The sequence below is a fragment of the Rattus norvegicus genome, chromosome 6, assembly GCF_036323735.1.
Source record: "Rattus norvegicus strain BN/NHsdMcwi chromosome 6, GRCr8, whole genome shotgun sequence".
Taxonomy (NCBI): domain Eukaryota; kingdom Metazoa; phylum Chordata; class Mammalia; order Rodentia; family Muridae; genus Rattus; species Rattus norvegicus.
In genome coordinates, this window is record NC_086024.1 from 144699643 (window position 1) to 144716846 (window position 17204).

At 42.6% G+C, this 17204-nt stretch overlaps 1 protein-coding gene across 1 annotated transcript in view; it reads left to right on the top strand.

The window, feature by feature from the left end:
- The window catches only part of Rapgef5 (Rap guanine nucleotide exchange factor 5), a 234747-nt gene that overhangs the window by 111481 nt on the left and 106062 nt on the right, over window positions 1–17204 (top strand). The window contains exons 8-9 of the mRNA NM_001395143.1: window positions 1609–1685; window positions 14793–14918. Of these exons, the coding sequence (NP_001382072.1) occupies window positions 1609–1685; window positions 14793–14918 (203 nt within the window). The remainder of the gene's footprint in view (window positions 1–1608; window positions 1686–14792; window positions 14919–17204) is intronic.

The following is a 17204-nucleotide window of genomic DNA, read 5'->3' on the forward strand; positions in this document are numbered from 1 at the left end:
CCCCTGGGTCATGTGATCTCCCAAGTGGATCTGCTACCTGTTCCCTGATGAATATGGGAATCTTAGTTAAAAGATTGCATTTATTTATGTATTTATTTAGTGTGTGTGTGTGTGTGTGTGTGTGTGTGTGTGTGTGTCAGGGGGAAGGCTGTTTTGCCATGACACTCCTGTGGAAATCAAACAACAAACTGCAGGAACCCCACTCCGGTCCTAGGCTTGGTGGCAAAAGGCTTTTTCCACTTAGCCACCTCCTCTGCCCTCACTTCATCTTATATTTATTGTTGTGTAGGTGTAGGTGACTGTTTCTCATACTTGTGGGGCTTATCTGTCTGTCTGTGAGAATAACTCCAGTGCCAGGCATATAGCATGTACTCAGTACACTCGTGTTTTCAACTAAACAGATATACACACCAAAAAGCTGTCCGGTCACCAAGCTTTGGTCAGAGTTGAGTTAGATATATGTATGTATATGTGTGTGTATGTGTGTGTGTATGTATGGGTGTATGTGTGTGTGTATATATATATATATAATCTGTGTGAGAATAGAGAGTCCAAGGAAGCTGGAAAGTGGGAGGAATCCCTTCAGTAATGAGTAGACTTCTAAGATAAGGCCAGAACTTGGCACTTGGATTTATATTATTTGAGACTGATTACTTTAGCAGTTGCACCACTCTGGATCAAATAAATAAGAGGCTGGAATGAGGGCTTTGTGTAGGAGGTTGTTGTGGCCATGAGGAAAGAGCAATAAAACATTTGACAAGAAGCACTGAGGAAAGGGAGAAGTGGACCCAAGAGTCTAGAGCTTGGAATCTTGTGGTGACAATGTGCTAAGTTTGTCAACTCAGCCATAGAGTATTGTTTCTTTTGTAATAAGACATTTATCTTGCTACCCAGAATACCAGTGACACTCGCACGCGCACACACACACACACACACACACACATACACGAGCACACACAGACACATACACACATACACACACAGACACATACACACACATACATATACACACACACATACATATACACACACGAGCACACACACACATACACAGAGAGAGAGAGAGACACACACATACACACAGAGACAAAGAGAAAAACAGAGAAAGAGGAAAGACAGACGGGGTTTACAGTCACAGCTACTTGTGAAGTTGAGGCAGCAGAATCCAGTGTATAAGGCTTCGATAACTTCAGCGAGATGCTGGTTCAACTTTTAAAAAGAGTGAAAGACTGGGTGACCTGTGATTATAGCTAAGGGGTAGAATGTGAAGCCCCTGGTTCAATCTTTCATTTAAAAGAATTATTTTAGAAAACACTTCTCTCAGTGAAAATGAGTTAACACGCTGGCCTGTGCCCCAGAGTTGAAGTGTAACACTAAAGGAATGGCGTGAGCATGTGGTGGGCCGGAGAGGACTGAAGTTAACATTCCTGCTGCTGTTGACTTAGTAGGTGGCACAGGGTCCACGAGGAATGCCCAGTATGACCCGCTGGGCTGTATCCGCATTTTATGGATCTAGCATTGTTTTTTCCTGACACATTGTTATCTGGAAAAACCTTCCTGAGACACTTTCTTGTGACGCCATGTGTGTTTTTCTTTATTTTTTTCAAGCAATCGAACAAGATGATGAAAACACTGACAAACACGTAACCGTGACAGAGGCTAATGACGACGCCCCGGATCCTCAGGTACGAAGGCTTCTGTCACAGTGTTGAACCTTCTCGGCTGAGGGTGGCTACGGGGCAGGGGGGGCGGGGGGGAGCGTATGTCATCTTCATGGCAGTAAAGGGTTTAGTTTAGACATACAGGCATTTCCCAAGAAAGACCCGAAATTGTTCATTGCATCCAGGGTATTACTGTCTTTAATCTCAATCACTCACTGCCCAAACATGTTAAATACAAAGGTCCCTCAAATAAGCAACTTGTGTGTTTTAAACTGTGTGTTGCTCTAAGCAGTCCAGTTCCATACTGTAACCCAGGATTCGGTTTTTTCTTTGTTCAAAGTATCAATACGGCATATGCTTCCTCCCCACAGTAACTAGATAGCTGTTTGGTTCTCAGGTCAACTGTCAGGGTATTGCAGGGTTTCTTCAATCTGCCCTTCCCTAATAGTCTGATATTCTACCCCAGGGCCTACATCTCTCTTCTCCTCTAATAGCTGTTGTGTCATCTCACGTCATCACAGAGGGGTGACTGACAGCATTACAGTTTGAAAAAGAAAAGGACCACATTCATGTAACTTTTATTGTAGAATATTGGGTTAGTTATTCTCTCATCAACAGTTACTGTTGATAATTCTTACTCTGCTTAATTTATGAACAGAAATAAATCATATGTATGTGGAAATAGAGTTCAGTATTGTTTGTAATTTTAGAGACTCACTGGGGGATCTTGAAATGAATCTTCTTCAGATAAATGGTGACTACAGCAGAATGACTGATAGAAAAGGAACATTTCTATAGATTGATGGATAGATGGATGGACAGATGTACAGATAGATGGGTGCATGGATGGACAGACAGATAATATATAGATTCCACTTCTTCCTCTCTCCCTCCTTTCCCTCTTTATGTCTATAGATAGATAGACAGACAGACAGATGATAGATAAATGGATGGATTTAGATAGATGATTAGATAGATAGATAGATAGATAGATAGATAGATAGATAGATAGATAGATGATAGTTAAATGGATGGATTTAGATAGATGATAGACACATAGATAGATAGATAGATAGATAGATAGATAGATAGATAGATAGATAGATAGATAGATTCCACTTCTGTCTTCCTCTCTCCCTCCAATCCTTCTCTCTCTCTATAGATAGTAGACAGACAGACATAGCCCCTAGGACTTCTCTTCAAGCTGGTGGAATAGGAGCTTTCAGCCATACTATGTGTCAGCTGCCAGAGATTCTATGTTGTTGATCCCTAAGAGCTTATTCACAAACAGACAAGGATTTAATTGGATACCTCAGTGTCGACAACCATTTACTTTATCTTAAAATGAAGCATTTGAAGACTCAGCCTAGTTACCTGACTGCCTTTTACCTTAAAGGTCCCAAATCCATTGATTATGGTTAGAACAAACACATTAGCTTTTCTCAATCAAGGCTGTATACATTGTAATGTTTAATAAACTATTTTTATGATGGTAATGATGCTGTAGTTAAATTTATATTGAAATTAGACTTCAGGCTTCAAACAGACATGCCACATACACAGGGGTTACCTAACTCTGCATTCATCAGTCAAAGATACATCACTCATTTATTGATGTAATGTAGTGCAGTGTGAGCTGCTGTGCTTTAATTGTTTTGAACTCATTCTCTGGCCAAAAGTGTGTTTGGATGCAATGTTACTTCTGAAAAAGGATATATGAATTGTGATTTCACTCATGGACAGTTATATCACCATACAGCTATGAATTATGGGTGGTTTAAGGCCACGGTGATGTCAGAAGAAGGTGGTTATTACCCTAATGTAACTGATAAAGCTTATCTGCTTTCATCTAGAGCTACCAGCTTCTTCAGCTTGGCTCTAGAAGCCTAATCTTGTGTGTGTGTGTGTGTGTGTGTGTGTGTGTGTGTGTGTGTGTGTGTGTGTGTGTATGTGTGTGTGTGTGTTCACATGCACGTATCTCCCATCTTTATCCTAGAGTATATTTAAAGTAATTCAAATGACATTAGCTTTTATTCCTCCTTTCCAGTACATGATGAAATACGTAGTATAGAGAATACCCCATAACTATTGAAAACTTTGGGCATATGAAGGAGGAAGATCCACCAGTCACCAGGAAATGGTCATTGTTCTATATAGGCTTTCTGTTGTGTTTTATTTTAAGAAAGGAGCAGGATATGTTTGATAGAGCCAGGTATGATGAGGTGAGGGGGGTGCCTTGGCAGGGCCCACGCCGACACATCTCTTCCCCCGATGCACTAGCCATAGGACGGGTTAGTATAGAATAGACTTTATTTAGAGCATGAGAAACAACAGTTGGGAAGGGAAGAGTGACAGACAGACAGACAGAGACAGAGAGACAGAGACATAGAGACACAGAGAGATAGAGACAATGAGAGAGAGAAAGATACAGAGAGAGAGACAGAGAGAGAGACAGAGAGAGAGACAGAGAGAGGAGAGGCCACCTGGGAACACTGGAGAGTGTGGAGGGGAGATGTGGAGAGGGGGAGAAAGGGGTCAGGGAGAGAAGAGAGTCAGAGAGAATAAGAGAGTAGGAGAGAGAGGAAGGGGCAAATAACCCCTTTTATAGTATGCCAGCCATACCTGGCTGTTGCCAAGTAACTGTGGGGTGGACCCTAGAAGGAATGCTAACATTTCCCACCTACCAGAGAACCCCAAGATCCCTTCACATATGTTGACTCTTTCTCCCTTCTTCTGTTAATAGTGTCTCTGTCTGCCTGAGAAACTCCCTATTTTTGTGCCGCGTTGTACAGACAGAGTGAAGGGAATGTTCACACTTGGGGTTGTGTGCTGTCTTCGGTGTCTCCTTGACTGTTTTAAAACCTATACATTCCTGTCAGGTAGCGCCCACTGTGCCGTGTATGCACTATCTAGTGTGTAGGGTTTTCAGCTCTTTAAAATGGAGAGGTCAGAATGAAACCCCGTAAAAATGCTTGCAGAGTCAGGGTGTGCAGCTCAGAGATGGTCAACTTGCCTACCATGAGGCCTTGAATTCCATCTGCAGCACCGCAAGAACACAACAAAAATTCAGAAACCTACTGTCGCAGTGTACAGTGTCAAGCAGCATAGTGTGAGGTAGGAACTCCCTCTCCACGCTGGACATTTACAACCTCCTGTAACTCTAGCCCCAGGGTTAGGCACCCACTTCTAGCTTCTGTGCCACCTCCACTCATGTGCACGCACCACACACAGATACGCACACATAAACTTAATTAAAAAAAAATAGTACTAAGAATTTTGCTTCTGTAACAAAGCTACCTGAATTCCTTTAGCTGCTCACATTGGGAAAGGTGATTCTCCTGCGGCCCCTCTTCTTTCTCTGTGACAGTGTGAGGGCTAAAAGCTACAACCCCACATACACACTGGACACTTTTCTGAGCCTCTTGTTGTTGTTGCTATTGTTGTTGTTGTTCTTGTTGATGATGATGATGTACTAAAATCTTACAACTAGTCCTACAAAGTTAGAATTACCACCGTTTTACATACGACCTGGTATAATGGTCTGGGTGGGCTTCTGACCAAAGTAGCCTATTCCAAAATGCTTGCTTTTAATCACTATGAAGACTGTCTTCTAATTTCTATAACATGCAGATAATCTTACCAAAATTAGGTGGTGGTTTTGGGGTAGTAAATCAAGAGAGAGGGAAGGAAGGAGGAAGGAGGGAAGGAAGGAAGCAAGCTGGGGAGCAAGGTTGAGAACACCACTGTGTTGGTAGATGGCTTACCTGGAGTTCTGGAAATCCTGACTTCAGCCTCCAACACTGCATAAACTGATGTGATGGTACATAGCTCAACACTGGGAACCTGGAGACAGGAGGATCAAACATTCAAGGACATCTATGGTTAGATGGACAATCTGAGGCTGTCGTTGGGTCCATAGATCTTATTTCCAAGAACACAAACCTAAAGGCAGAAAATTAATATAGTGAATTTCTCCTCCAAGTTTAATGTTTAATGTACGAAAATGTATTATGCAGTAATCAGTAAGAATTTATTTCTGTATGCTGAATTTATGTTCAGTAGCATTTGTGATGTAGAAGTTTGTTATTACAAACATGCTCCCACGAAAACTGGATACTCGGTTAACTTCTCTTGATAGCAGTTTTTACATTATGATTTACTGTTTTAGAAAAATCGACTTTTGTGTGTGAAAGAATGTATATGGTAGAGTGTGGATGTGTGCCTGTGTATGTGCCCATGTATGGGCTCGTGTAGGTGCCAGTGTGTTTGCATGTGTGTGCATGCGTATGAAAGTATGTGCATAAGTGTGCATGTATATGTGTGTATGTGTGTGCACTTGAGTGCATGCATGTGTGCATGCATACATGTGTATGTGCAAGTGTGTATATATGCAAGTGCGTGTGCATGTATATGATGTATATGTGTATGTATATGTGTGTATGTGCGTGCGTGCATGCGTGCGAGCGTGTGTGTGTGTGTGTGTGTGTGTGTGTGTGTGTGTGTGTGTGTGTACACTCACCTGTGTTCACATGCAGGCCAGAAACATGTCTTTCTTTGAACCTGGAGCTAGGCTGGAGGCCAGAAACCCCAATGATGTTCTCTTTCCACTCCTCACTGTGCTGGGGTGGGTCATAGGTGTGCACATGGCCAAACCTGGCTTTTAACCTGAACACTGGGTACTTGAACTCAGGTCCTCATGCAAGTGCAGCAAATGCTCCTGCTGCAGACAAAGTGAATTTTACTATTAAGGTAAAGCAGACCTTGCTTTCAGATGTGAAACTGTGGTTATCCTCCTTTGTCACAGGGAAGATTGCTCTTTTGTCCTCTATAAGGATTCCTGTCCATATTTCATTTTCAGCCCTAAGGGAGTGGACTCACACTTTATGACTCCATTTATAGAGGAAACAGACTTTTTACTGGCATTTGTAACATTGTTGCTACTGAAACCCATACGAAGAGCTTTAATTATACATTATAGAGAATTATTTTCTTTGAGAAGAGACCTTGAAATAAGGCTCTTAAATAATTCTCCTGACAGTTACACATTAATCCTTTCAAATTTTTTTTTCTGGCTTAACAGTGTTAGGTAAACTGTTTATAATTAATTTCACGTAGATAAATTAAATAAACCATGAATATTAAAGTCTCGATCAAGGGCTGTCAGCTATTTGCCTGTTTGTCCATAACAAAGCTCCCAAAATACATTAATAAATTCATAGGTTTCTAGAATTAAATTACTAAATTACAGAGCTGTGAAAGGGACACCAGAGAACATCTGGTTTTATGTTGTATTTCCAAGTTCACTATCTTATGAACCGTAGAGGATATGTGATCTCTCTGGGCTGAAAAGACCCCCAAGGAATAAAGGGCTAACCATAAACATCTCTGAAAACTCCCTCCTTCGTAGTTATTTTGTAATGGGTACAGAATTATCTCATGAAAATATTAGTACATCAAAAAATTAAACAGAACTTGGAAAATCAAGGCAGTAATATTTCTTCTTTAATTAGAAAGCATGAAATAAGCATGAGTTAAATTAATCTGAAACATACTTTTTAAAGTAATAACATTTGTTATTTAAAACGCAAATATTTGATTTCATGTATCCATATGGTCTGGCTCAGATAAAACTATTTCCTTATACAAAAAAAGGGGGGGGGTCTGTATTTAAGATTCTCATCGTGAGATGAAGCGTTTCTTTGTGCTTTTATAAAAACTAAAATAGATCCAGTGTTTGACATCCATCCCATGTTGATGACACACACTGGTAACACTTGTTTACAGAGCTGCATGTGGGACTCGTGGTCTCTGGATTAGAGTCCTTGCAGATTCTGTCCAATGCACCCAGCCCAGTAGCTCCTGGCCCTCCCAGCTCAGTCCAGCCCTGCCTTAACCTCACACACACTCCCTCTGGTACCCAGAGGGCCACACTGGGAGCAAGAGACCAGGAAGGAGGGAGACATCATGAAAAGGGAGAGGAGATGGCTCCTCTATGGAACAGATGTATTACCATGGAGTCTGCCTGAGGCTTTATGGGGTACCAGCCTATCCCCTAAAGCAGTAGACAGTGCATCACAGAGGGCAGCATGGACTAGAAAGAAGTCTCAGGCATAAGCATAGAGGAATTCTCCAAAAAACCAGACATTTACCACATTAAGAAATATAATATTTAAGGAACGCTGCTTATTTGCAAGTAGAAACAGCCCCACACAGTTCCCTCGTCTTCCCATCATAAGGGAAGGGGCTTGACGACATTTGTCCCCTTCTGCCCCGCCTTGCATGGATTAAACACACACCTTCATGATTGTTTTATATCTTTGGCACCATCTCAGATTATAGGGACCGCTAGAATTTTGGCAAACAAGAACAATGCCCTTAGGAAGGCAAGGATGATAAGGGGTTTAAAAGTAGAAATCAAATGGACCACAGTGACGTTCGAGTTCAGTGGCTCTCAACCTGTGGGTGACATAGCATATATTTACAATACAATTCATATATCTGTAACAGAAGGAAAACTAGAATTACGAAGTAGCAATGAAATGATTTTGCGATCGGAGGTCACCACCGCATGAGGAACTGTGTTGAAGGGTCACAGCATTAGGAAGATTGAGAACCACTGGACTTCTGCAACCCAGTACCCTAGGCCAGGACATGATACCCACAGCCCGTCCCTGCCTGCATCTGTATCAAAGTATTACTGGACATAGCTTACCCACTACCCCTTGCTACTCCAGGGTTTCACTCGCAGAGGCCAGTAGTTGCAACAGAAAGCTTGGGGTATTTTACTGTTGGGCCTGGTATGAAAATTTCGCTAACACTAGCCTAAGTGGTGCATGCTATGTGCTGTTGTTTCTCATACCGCCACCATCTTCTTCCCAATTCTTACTCTTTGTAACTCCTGGGGGAAATGTGCCTTCAGTAAAGAATCTCCATGAGTTGTCACTGTTGGACTCTGCCAGCCTACCTGCAGGCTGCCTCTTGTTTCAGTGGTTGGAGCACTGATATTTATATTCCGGTCTAAGGGCAGATCCTTGTCTTCTTTTTCATATTCAAGAGTATTAATCTCGAATGTGCACTCACCTGCGTTCCCTCCCCCTCCCACTCCCCCTCTTCTATGGTCAAATTTCCCTGTGTATTAGATGATTTCTAACAGAGATAAACATGCTCATCTCAGCTCCATCAAGCCACATAAATTCCTGCTCTCCTCATTCTTCAGCTGGGGCCGGTCTGTCAAAGCATCCTTAGGCTTCTCTGAGGGCTACATGCTAGTGGAGCTGTCCCCTGCCTACCTCAAGGGGAGAGCTGGCTTCTCAGTCACAAATTACCTTTGTAGAATTGATAGTTGTTTGCAAGCATCTTGCCTTTTACCCAGACAGCATCTGGCTGATTTCTGTGGAAACCCCTTTAGTTCTCCAGCTCTTCCAGAAGCTGATCAGTCTTCCTGTTTCCTTGTGATTCTCTGCATCTTCCTGTTTCTAAACATTGTACTCAGCCTTTGATTAATATCCTTGAGTCCGTACAAACAGAGTAATGCTATCTGTACTCTGGATGGTCCCGGCATCTTACCCCCACCCTCCCCTTTGCTTCTGAACCTAGGGACTGCCATCCTAACACTATTGGAGCTTTGAGTAGGCACCTTCCTCCCACAATATTTACAGACACCCGGGACACCTTCTGACATTGCTTTGGAAATGCATCTAGACGCCCATCAAGTCTTCTCATCTCTTGCGTTACCAAGGACTCTGGGTCGCATCCTGTGTAAAAGCCAGCCAGTCTCCTTCATGCTCTTCTAGCCCCAACTACTTCATCCTCCATTCTTTCCTGCGCACAACGATCCTCTAAACCGTAAATCCATTTGTGATCATTCTCTTCCAAAGAATTTCATCTTGTTCAGAACACGAATCCAAATATTTGTCTACAGGCAAAACACTCTCCTGTATTTATTATTACTCATTGTTTTACAGATTAGTTAATACTTGATGTAAGTACAGCGTATTTTTATAATGTACCTGATAAAAAAAATACCACTGACTCATCTTTTTTTAACTTTTATTGATTCTTTGTGAGTTTCACATCATGTACCCCAATCCCATTTCCTTCTCCCCTCATGACCACCCTTCACTCGTGTAAACTGCCTCCTAAGATAACACACACACACACACACACACACACACACACACACACACACACACACACACACAATCCAAAGTGTAGAAAACATCTCATCATGGAAGCTATAGCTTCCACACTGTCACAGTATGCCCCAGTTTCCCACAGGTCTTCTTGCAAGTGTTGATTGCAATGAGTCATTAGTCTGGTTCGAGTTCTCTGGCTTCTATGACATCATCAATATTAGACCATCACTAGGCCTCCTCCTAGTTATTCTGTTGTTGCCTTGTGTCATAGAGAGCCTTCAGCTTTGGATCCTGCTGGACTGGCCATTTCACATGTCCTGACAGTTTACCAATAATACAGATCTGGGCCTGGTGGTAGCTGAGATAGTCAGCTTGCTGGCTCTCTTATCTGTACCACCAGGGTGTGTTGTTGTAAAAATATAAAAATAAAAAGAAGTATGGTGTCTTTTACCCCGCTAGGTCCTGCACCACGGTGCCCCAAGATATCTGCTAGATATCTTGGCAGAATCACAGCCCAACTCCGAGGCGGTCCATTGTCTCCTGCCGCTGCACACTTTCCTACACTCAAACCCTCACATAAAAGAACACACAACACAATAATCTTAGATCCAATTGATAAGATATAATTGCCCACTTAAACATACAAAGCCCGGTACCACCCATCCCTTAGGAACATTAATAACAACCTGTAAATACACAGAGCAGAATCTTAACATCACCTGCCATGGCTTCTCACCCTCTCTTCTCTCCTTGTCTCCTCCTTTCTCTCCTAGTTCCTCCTCTTCCTTCAAACTTCTCTCCCGCCCATCCTTCCTTCTCCTCCATTGACAGGCCTCCTTCTATCCTGTACCTGCCCCTCACCTGTACTTTACAAATTCAATGGGGAGAAGGCTCTGGTGAAGTCACCTGATTACTGAGTAGTGACTAGGCAGCTGTCCTTGGGGCAGTGGGATTAGCATCAAAATACAGATAACTTCGGGGCAAACCACAGCAAGGGTGAGTTCTCCAACACTACTCTGGCTAGTCTGCCCAGTGCTGCCATTAACAGGAGGCAGGGTCAGCTCTTCTGTTCCCCTACTTTCATGCCCTCAGGAGTGGCTCATTCTCACCTACACCTCCAGAGCCAGCTGTGCTGTGCTGCCAGTCAAGGTGTGGGGTCTACTCTCCCAATTGCTGCAGCCTGTAAGGGGTCCACCTAGTTCTCCAGCTTTCCCATGCTGTGCCTTCACCATCAGGGCCAGCTCCACTGTGTTGCTAGGTTTAGTTAGGGCCAGCGCTCCTAACTACTGCAGATGTCAAGGGAGTGTGGGGGTGGGGAGGACAACACCCACACCACCTCTTGCCTGACCAGTGGTGGGGCCAGCTCTCTCAGGCTCTCACCACAAGGACTGGCTCATCTGAACCCCTTCCACCTGGACCAGCTGTACTGTGCTTCCCAGATGAGGTGCAGGGTCCAGTCTCCCGACTGCAGCCCCTGGTAAGTGGCAGGGCCAGTTCACCCACTCTCATGACCCAGGGCCAGTTTTCCCAACGACTCATTAGCCTGTATCTTAACTAAGAAACATAATTATGTTAAGAAGTAGCATAGTTCATTTTTATGAAGACTAATTATTCACTATTAAACTACCAATGTATATTCTGTGACTTCTATATATGTATATATTCAATGCCCAACTTGATTCCTCCAAAAAAGCAGAAAATCCAGTTCATCAGTTCATTGCTATATGGGACTTTATAATTAATTTTATCTATCTAGCTATCTATCTGTCTATCTATATCTACCTACCTATCTAAATTAGATACATACCATGTGATATTTCAATGTGTTTATACATTCTATAAGTTGAAACCAGGATAAACATATATTTATTTAAAATGTATTATTTATTTATAATACAGACTTTTAAATATATTATCCTTTATATATAGATATATATATAGATATAGATAGATAGATATGTGTGTGTGTGTGTGTGTGTGTGTGTGTGTATGTGTGTGTGTCATCTATAGTCATACAGGATTATATCTTATTTTTATTTTTTTCTATTTTTTTGAAAATAAGATTTTTTTATACAATATATTCTGATTATAGCTCCCTCCCAACTCCTCCAAGATCCTTCCCATAGCTCCTCCCATCTGAATTCACACCCTTTCTGTCTCTTGTGAAAAACCAAACAGGCAGCCAGGTGGGTGGTAGTGGTGTACAGTTTCAATCTCAGCACTGGGAGGCAGAAGCAGGTGATCTCCTGAGTTGAGGACAGCCAGTACAGAGTAACTTCCAGGACAGTCATGGCTAAAAAAAATATTGTCATAACAAAACACTATAGGACAGAGAACCTCCAAAGATCCCATTGAGTTCGTATTATGTTGGCCACTTGCTGCTGAGTATGAGGTTAGTATAGCCAGCGAGACTCCATGGAAGAAAACCAATTTTTCATTTGCAAGTGATTATCAACTGGAGATGGCTTCTGAGTCAGGGATGGGGGCCAGTGTCCACTTCTCTCGGTGCTGGAGCCTCCTCTGGTGCTGGCCCGGTACGTGCTGCCACAGTCTGAGTTGATAGGTGTGTGTTTAGAAGGCTTTGCTTCTTTGGTGTCTTTTATCATCATTTCGTTCTTAGTCTTTCTGCCTCCTCATCCAGAGTTCCCTGAACCCCGAGGAGAGAGATTTGATAGACACCTTGTTTAGGACTATGAACTCTTTACACAGCCTGTAAGAAAGCTGTGTGATTGGACCCCGTATCTCTCTGACGGCCTTACCAGCCATCCCCTGACCCATCTATTCTACTGTGATGATATTCCCTTTTTTGATCCTTCAGCCAGCATGCCAAGCACACCAAGCCTGGGGGTCCTCGTTCTCTGGGTAACATACACCTCCTTTGTGTGTTGACACCATCTTTTTCTTCTTCTTTTTTTAGGATTTGATTTAAATGCCATATTATTAGAAAATCTCCAGGGTGGGGATTTAGCTCAGTGGTAGAGCGCTTGCCTAGCAAGTGCAAGGCCCTGGGTTCGGTCCCCAGCTCCGAAAAAAAGAAAAAAAAAAAAAAGAAAATCTCCAGATTTGGAGGTGACCTCTAATTATTGCTCTACCACCTACCACCACCCCCCCCCCATGCTTTATTTTTATTTCTTGTCATATAGTCATATACCACCTGGTCTCTCTCTCTCTCTCTCTCTCTCTCTCTCTCTCTCTCTCTGTGTGTGTATCTCTGTCTTTCTGTCTTTTTCTATTTCTGTCCCTCTCTCTGCCTCTCTCTGTCTCTTTTTCTGTCTCTCTGTCTCTCTCTCTCTGTGTACGTGTATCTCCGTCTCTCTGTCTCTGTCTCTCTCTCTCCCTGCCTGCTTCTCTCTGTGTGTCTTTCTGTCTCTGCTTCTCTCTCTCTCTCTCTCTCTCTCTCTCTCTCTCTCTGTGTGTGGTGTGTGTATGTGTGCACGTATATATGTATGAGTGCTTGTATGCGTGTGCATGCGTATGTTATAATCTTCTTCTGTTGAATTGTTGAATGCAAACCTGAGGGATGTAAGGGATGTTGAGGTATTTAATCCTATAGCTCTAGGATTTATTGTGGGTGGTTTTCAAAGTCTATCGAATGATGTATAAAATAGACAACCAGAGATATATATCTCAAAAATATTAAGTGATATTGAAACAAATATGTGTGTTTGATACTAGAAAGATTGTGTCGTTGGGTAAGGGATAGCCCTTGTTCCAGTTGCTTTAAAAGGGAAAACTATGCTCATGGATTGACATTAAATAACTTCAAGAGTTATCTAGCTTCTACGGGACTTTCCAGCAGTTCTGGCTGTCCACCAATGTACAGGATGTCTTAAGATAAGATGAGGTCCTTGTGCAGGGAAACTTGGGAAAGAAACTAAAAACACCACTTGTGATGAATGTTAAAAGCCTCACTCACACTTTTAGTGGGAGAAGTCTGCTTGCTGCCCTCTAGGGGTCTGTGATGGCTACTTGGAGAACTCTTCTCTCCTGATCCTTTGGGAATAAAGTTGAGCTGTTGCTTTGCATGTCTGGCTATATTTCAGTGACACCCAGTCGACAATGTGGGTGACTTTCACACAAACTGCTAAGACCAAACTGCTAAGAAACTTGGAGGCTCATACAGTTCCCATCCCCATATTTTGTCACGTCACTGAGTATATTCAAATCCTGTAGGTTATGTTGGGTAAATAAGGACTCAGTGGTTTTGACTAATCCTGCCAAGTTAACTTCAGGTTTCTTTGTTAGATCATGCCTTGGTATGGCTGTGTGAACCATTTGGGAAAGAATTTGAGTAGAAATGTTTTATAATCTCTGTGTTAGAATGACCTCCTTTTTTTTTTCCTGTTCTAAACTAGAATCACCTCCTTCCTATTTTCCCTGCTTATGACATAAATATATGAAGAAATGCATGATGCTTAGTGAGTTGCTTCTAACTGCTCACGAATGCTTTTACTTACACCCTCAATAGTACTTTTCCAGTTGTGAAGGAAAAAAAAGTTTATCCCATAACCTTCTTGCTAACTGTGCTTGTCCATGGAATGATCCACTCGGGCTAAAGAATTGGGAAGTTGTAGACTGTTATTTTTAGGACTCTGTATCACTTCACCCCTTTTGCCAGACTGGTTCCTGGCTAACTTTCCCATGAATTTTTAACCTTTTGCTAGGCTTTGCTTATGTAACAGGAAACAGGCTGTCAGGAACAAACAAATGCCAGCATATCAGGCGCACACGTAGTAGCAAATGATTTAGTTTGCCCTTCCAGCTCTTAAAGTAGACAGATACATGCTCTCTCAATTCGGAGTCTCTGGCACTGTATCTCTCTACTTTAAAATAACACAGATTTAACTCTGGAAAGGCAAAAATCTTTCACGATGGCCACGATTTAATTCAGGTCACAGTTAAAAAAATGCGCTTATTATAGGGTGAACTTTGTGGTGGTGTCATGTCCTGGGACTGCGGATTTAAGTATATCTTCGCTTTTTCTCCGACTCTGAAGGCTGGGGTGATGTGTAAGCTTCAAGAGAGAGATGATATCGGACGTATTGAGCTGGTCCACAAGCTGGCAAGAGAGAACTGTCAGTTTTTACAGACAGACAAAAAAGAACCGGAGAAGTCGGAACAGGTAAGTCCTTTCCTCCTGGGGGTGTGGGTTTGAATGGCTGGAAAGTGGTTCTGCTTGGCTGTATGTGTGAAGGTACAAATATTTTATTGCAATTGTATGGGATTTTTACCTCTGCACAACATCCTTCTAACTAAGATAGCAGATGCCCTCAACTCTCAATCTAGTGACTTTGGAACTCAGTTTATAAGAGAACTCCTCTCAGAAGTAAGTCATGTAAAAACCAAGCTACGAATGCATATCTGTCATGACTGTGAGTTGAAAACCTCCTGGTCTTACACTGGAAATCTTGGCCATTATATAGACCAGAGAATATAGATTTTTTTTTTAGACAAATGTCCCAATGTACTTTCATATTCATCTTGGTCTTGGATCTCATCTCCAGGGAATGTACCCTGGGTCACTAGAAATAGATAAGGACAGAAAAACAGATTACAGCCGCCCTCAACGAGGGCGGGTCCGATGGAGACTCACCAGTAGCTTCTGAACGCTATGTTCCAACAAGAGTGATATTGTGTGGATACAGTGAGAGCCGGGTGGGGGGAGAGGCGGGGAGGACGAGCTGCTTGGTCCCCTGAAAGCCGTTATTCAGCTGGAGCCTGAGAGCTGAGAATGCTACCCTCAGACTGGGAAGACAATGTGGCCACTTTCTTTTGCCACATATTGTGATCTGCTGATTGTTATTTGTTAAGACTTCACTCTTGCTGTCCCCGGTGGTTCACAGAGGAGAACAGTTCTCTGTCTTTCTCTGGCTATAACTTTCCTTTCACATTTTCAGACTTTGCCAGGGGAGAAGAAACTGCTATGTGCTCTTTGAGCCCCAAGTCCATCGATACAAGTGACAGGGTTTTCCTGTGGAAGTGGTGGCTTGGGACCTCTCTGGCTGGCTGTTCAGCTTATAAACATGGGATATTTTTAATAGCTTGGCAGCTTAGCACAGTAGAAGTTGGTACCTCGAGTAGAAGGAATGATAAGATAACTTCAGAGCCTTGAGATTGAACTGTTGCAGGGCTAGCTGTGTAGTTGGAAGACTCACCGTCTGCCATTTGCTGGGTACTGCTGAGAAGTTCAAGAACTTGTTTAAGGTGTTAAAAGCATCCTTCGCTTTTAAGTTTGCCTGTGTCACAGCCTAATCCTTACCTAGTCATATTCTTGGGGTATTATCTATCTCAATGTGCAGCTTCAACTTCTCAAGCTCCTCCTCCTTTGGGCTCATTTTAATTAGGAGGTCAGCGGCTTTCATTGCCTTTTTACTTCTAGATGCATCATGAGTATTAACTATTGATGGTGTGAAAACGTGTCACAGTGCAATGATGGGTGTTCTTCCTAGTGGTCCTTTAAATGAATGCTGATTCTTATGGGTGATTGCCAATGAGATGCACGGAACCAGTGACAACTGGAAATAGGGCAGACTTGCTCAAAGCAAAATGGTATAGTCTTACTCTACAGGAACTAACCGTAGGCTTCAGGCCATGAAGAACTCTGTGCTGTTCACAGGACACCTGTATTACCTTCATTTTGTCATTATTATAATACAGAATATTATAGTTACAGCTAGTGAGATTGAGGTTCCCTGCAAAATGTAGACATCTGAAGCTAGTACTAATCACTGGTAAGGTTTTGAAAGGAGCAAGAAATTTCAAGTGTGAAGATTTGCAGTTTGGCTTATGATTATTTTGCTATTGTTGTTGTTGTTGTTGTTGTTGCCTTTAAACCTTTTGAAGTCCCTAAAACAGAACAGTAGTGGTTCTTAGTTCTCTCATGAGTGTCCCATGACTGATGCATTTACATCTCTGAAATGTTTGCATCTAAGAGGGAAAGTGTGTAAACAAACATTGGAATTACGGCTCTCCCCACACAGCCTTTCCCATCCAACTTAAAAATCTCCATCTGCAGGATGACCCCACTTGAGCCAGTCAGCAACAGAGCTGAAGCTGATGCACCTCTTCATAAAGGAATGGCTGCCTATGTGTCTTTACAGTCACTATCTAAAAATCCAAGCCTTCTGCCCTTACTTTAACCTTTCATAGCTTGAGAATCTCTTGTAACCATACTTTTGCTAAGTTGAGTGTTCATGGGCTTTAGTTTGCAATCCCAGGCCTCTGCTCCTGCTCAGGGAAGCTCAGTTGAAGTACACAGCAGCAGAGGAAACTGCAGTCCAGCGGTGTCAGCCCAAGTCAGCTGCCTGCTCTCCTTATCCCACAGTACTGGCCCGGCCCTGCAGCTGTGCACGGGTTTCCTTCCTTCTGTCACTTTTAAATCTCATGCACCTTTCCTGGCTGAAGCTAG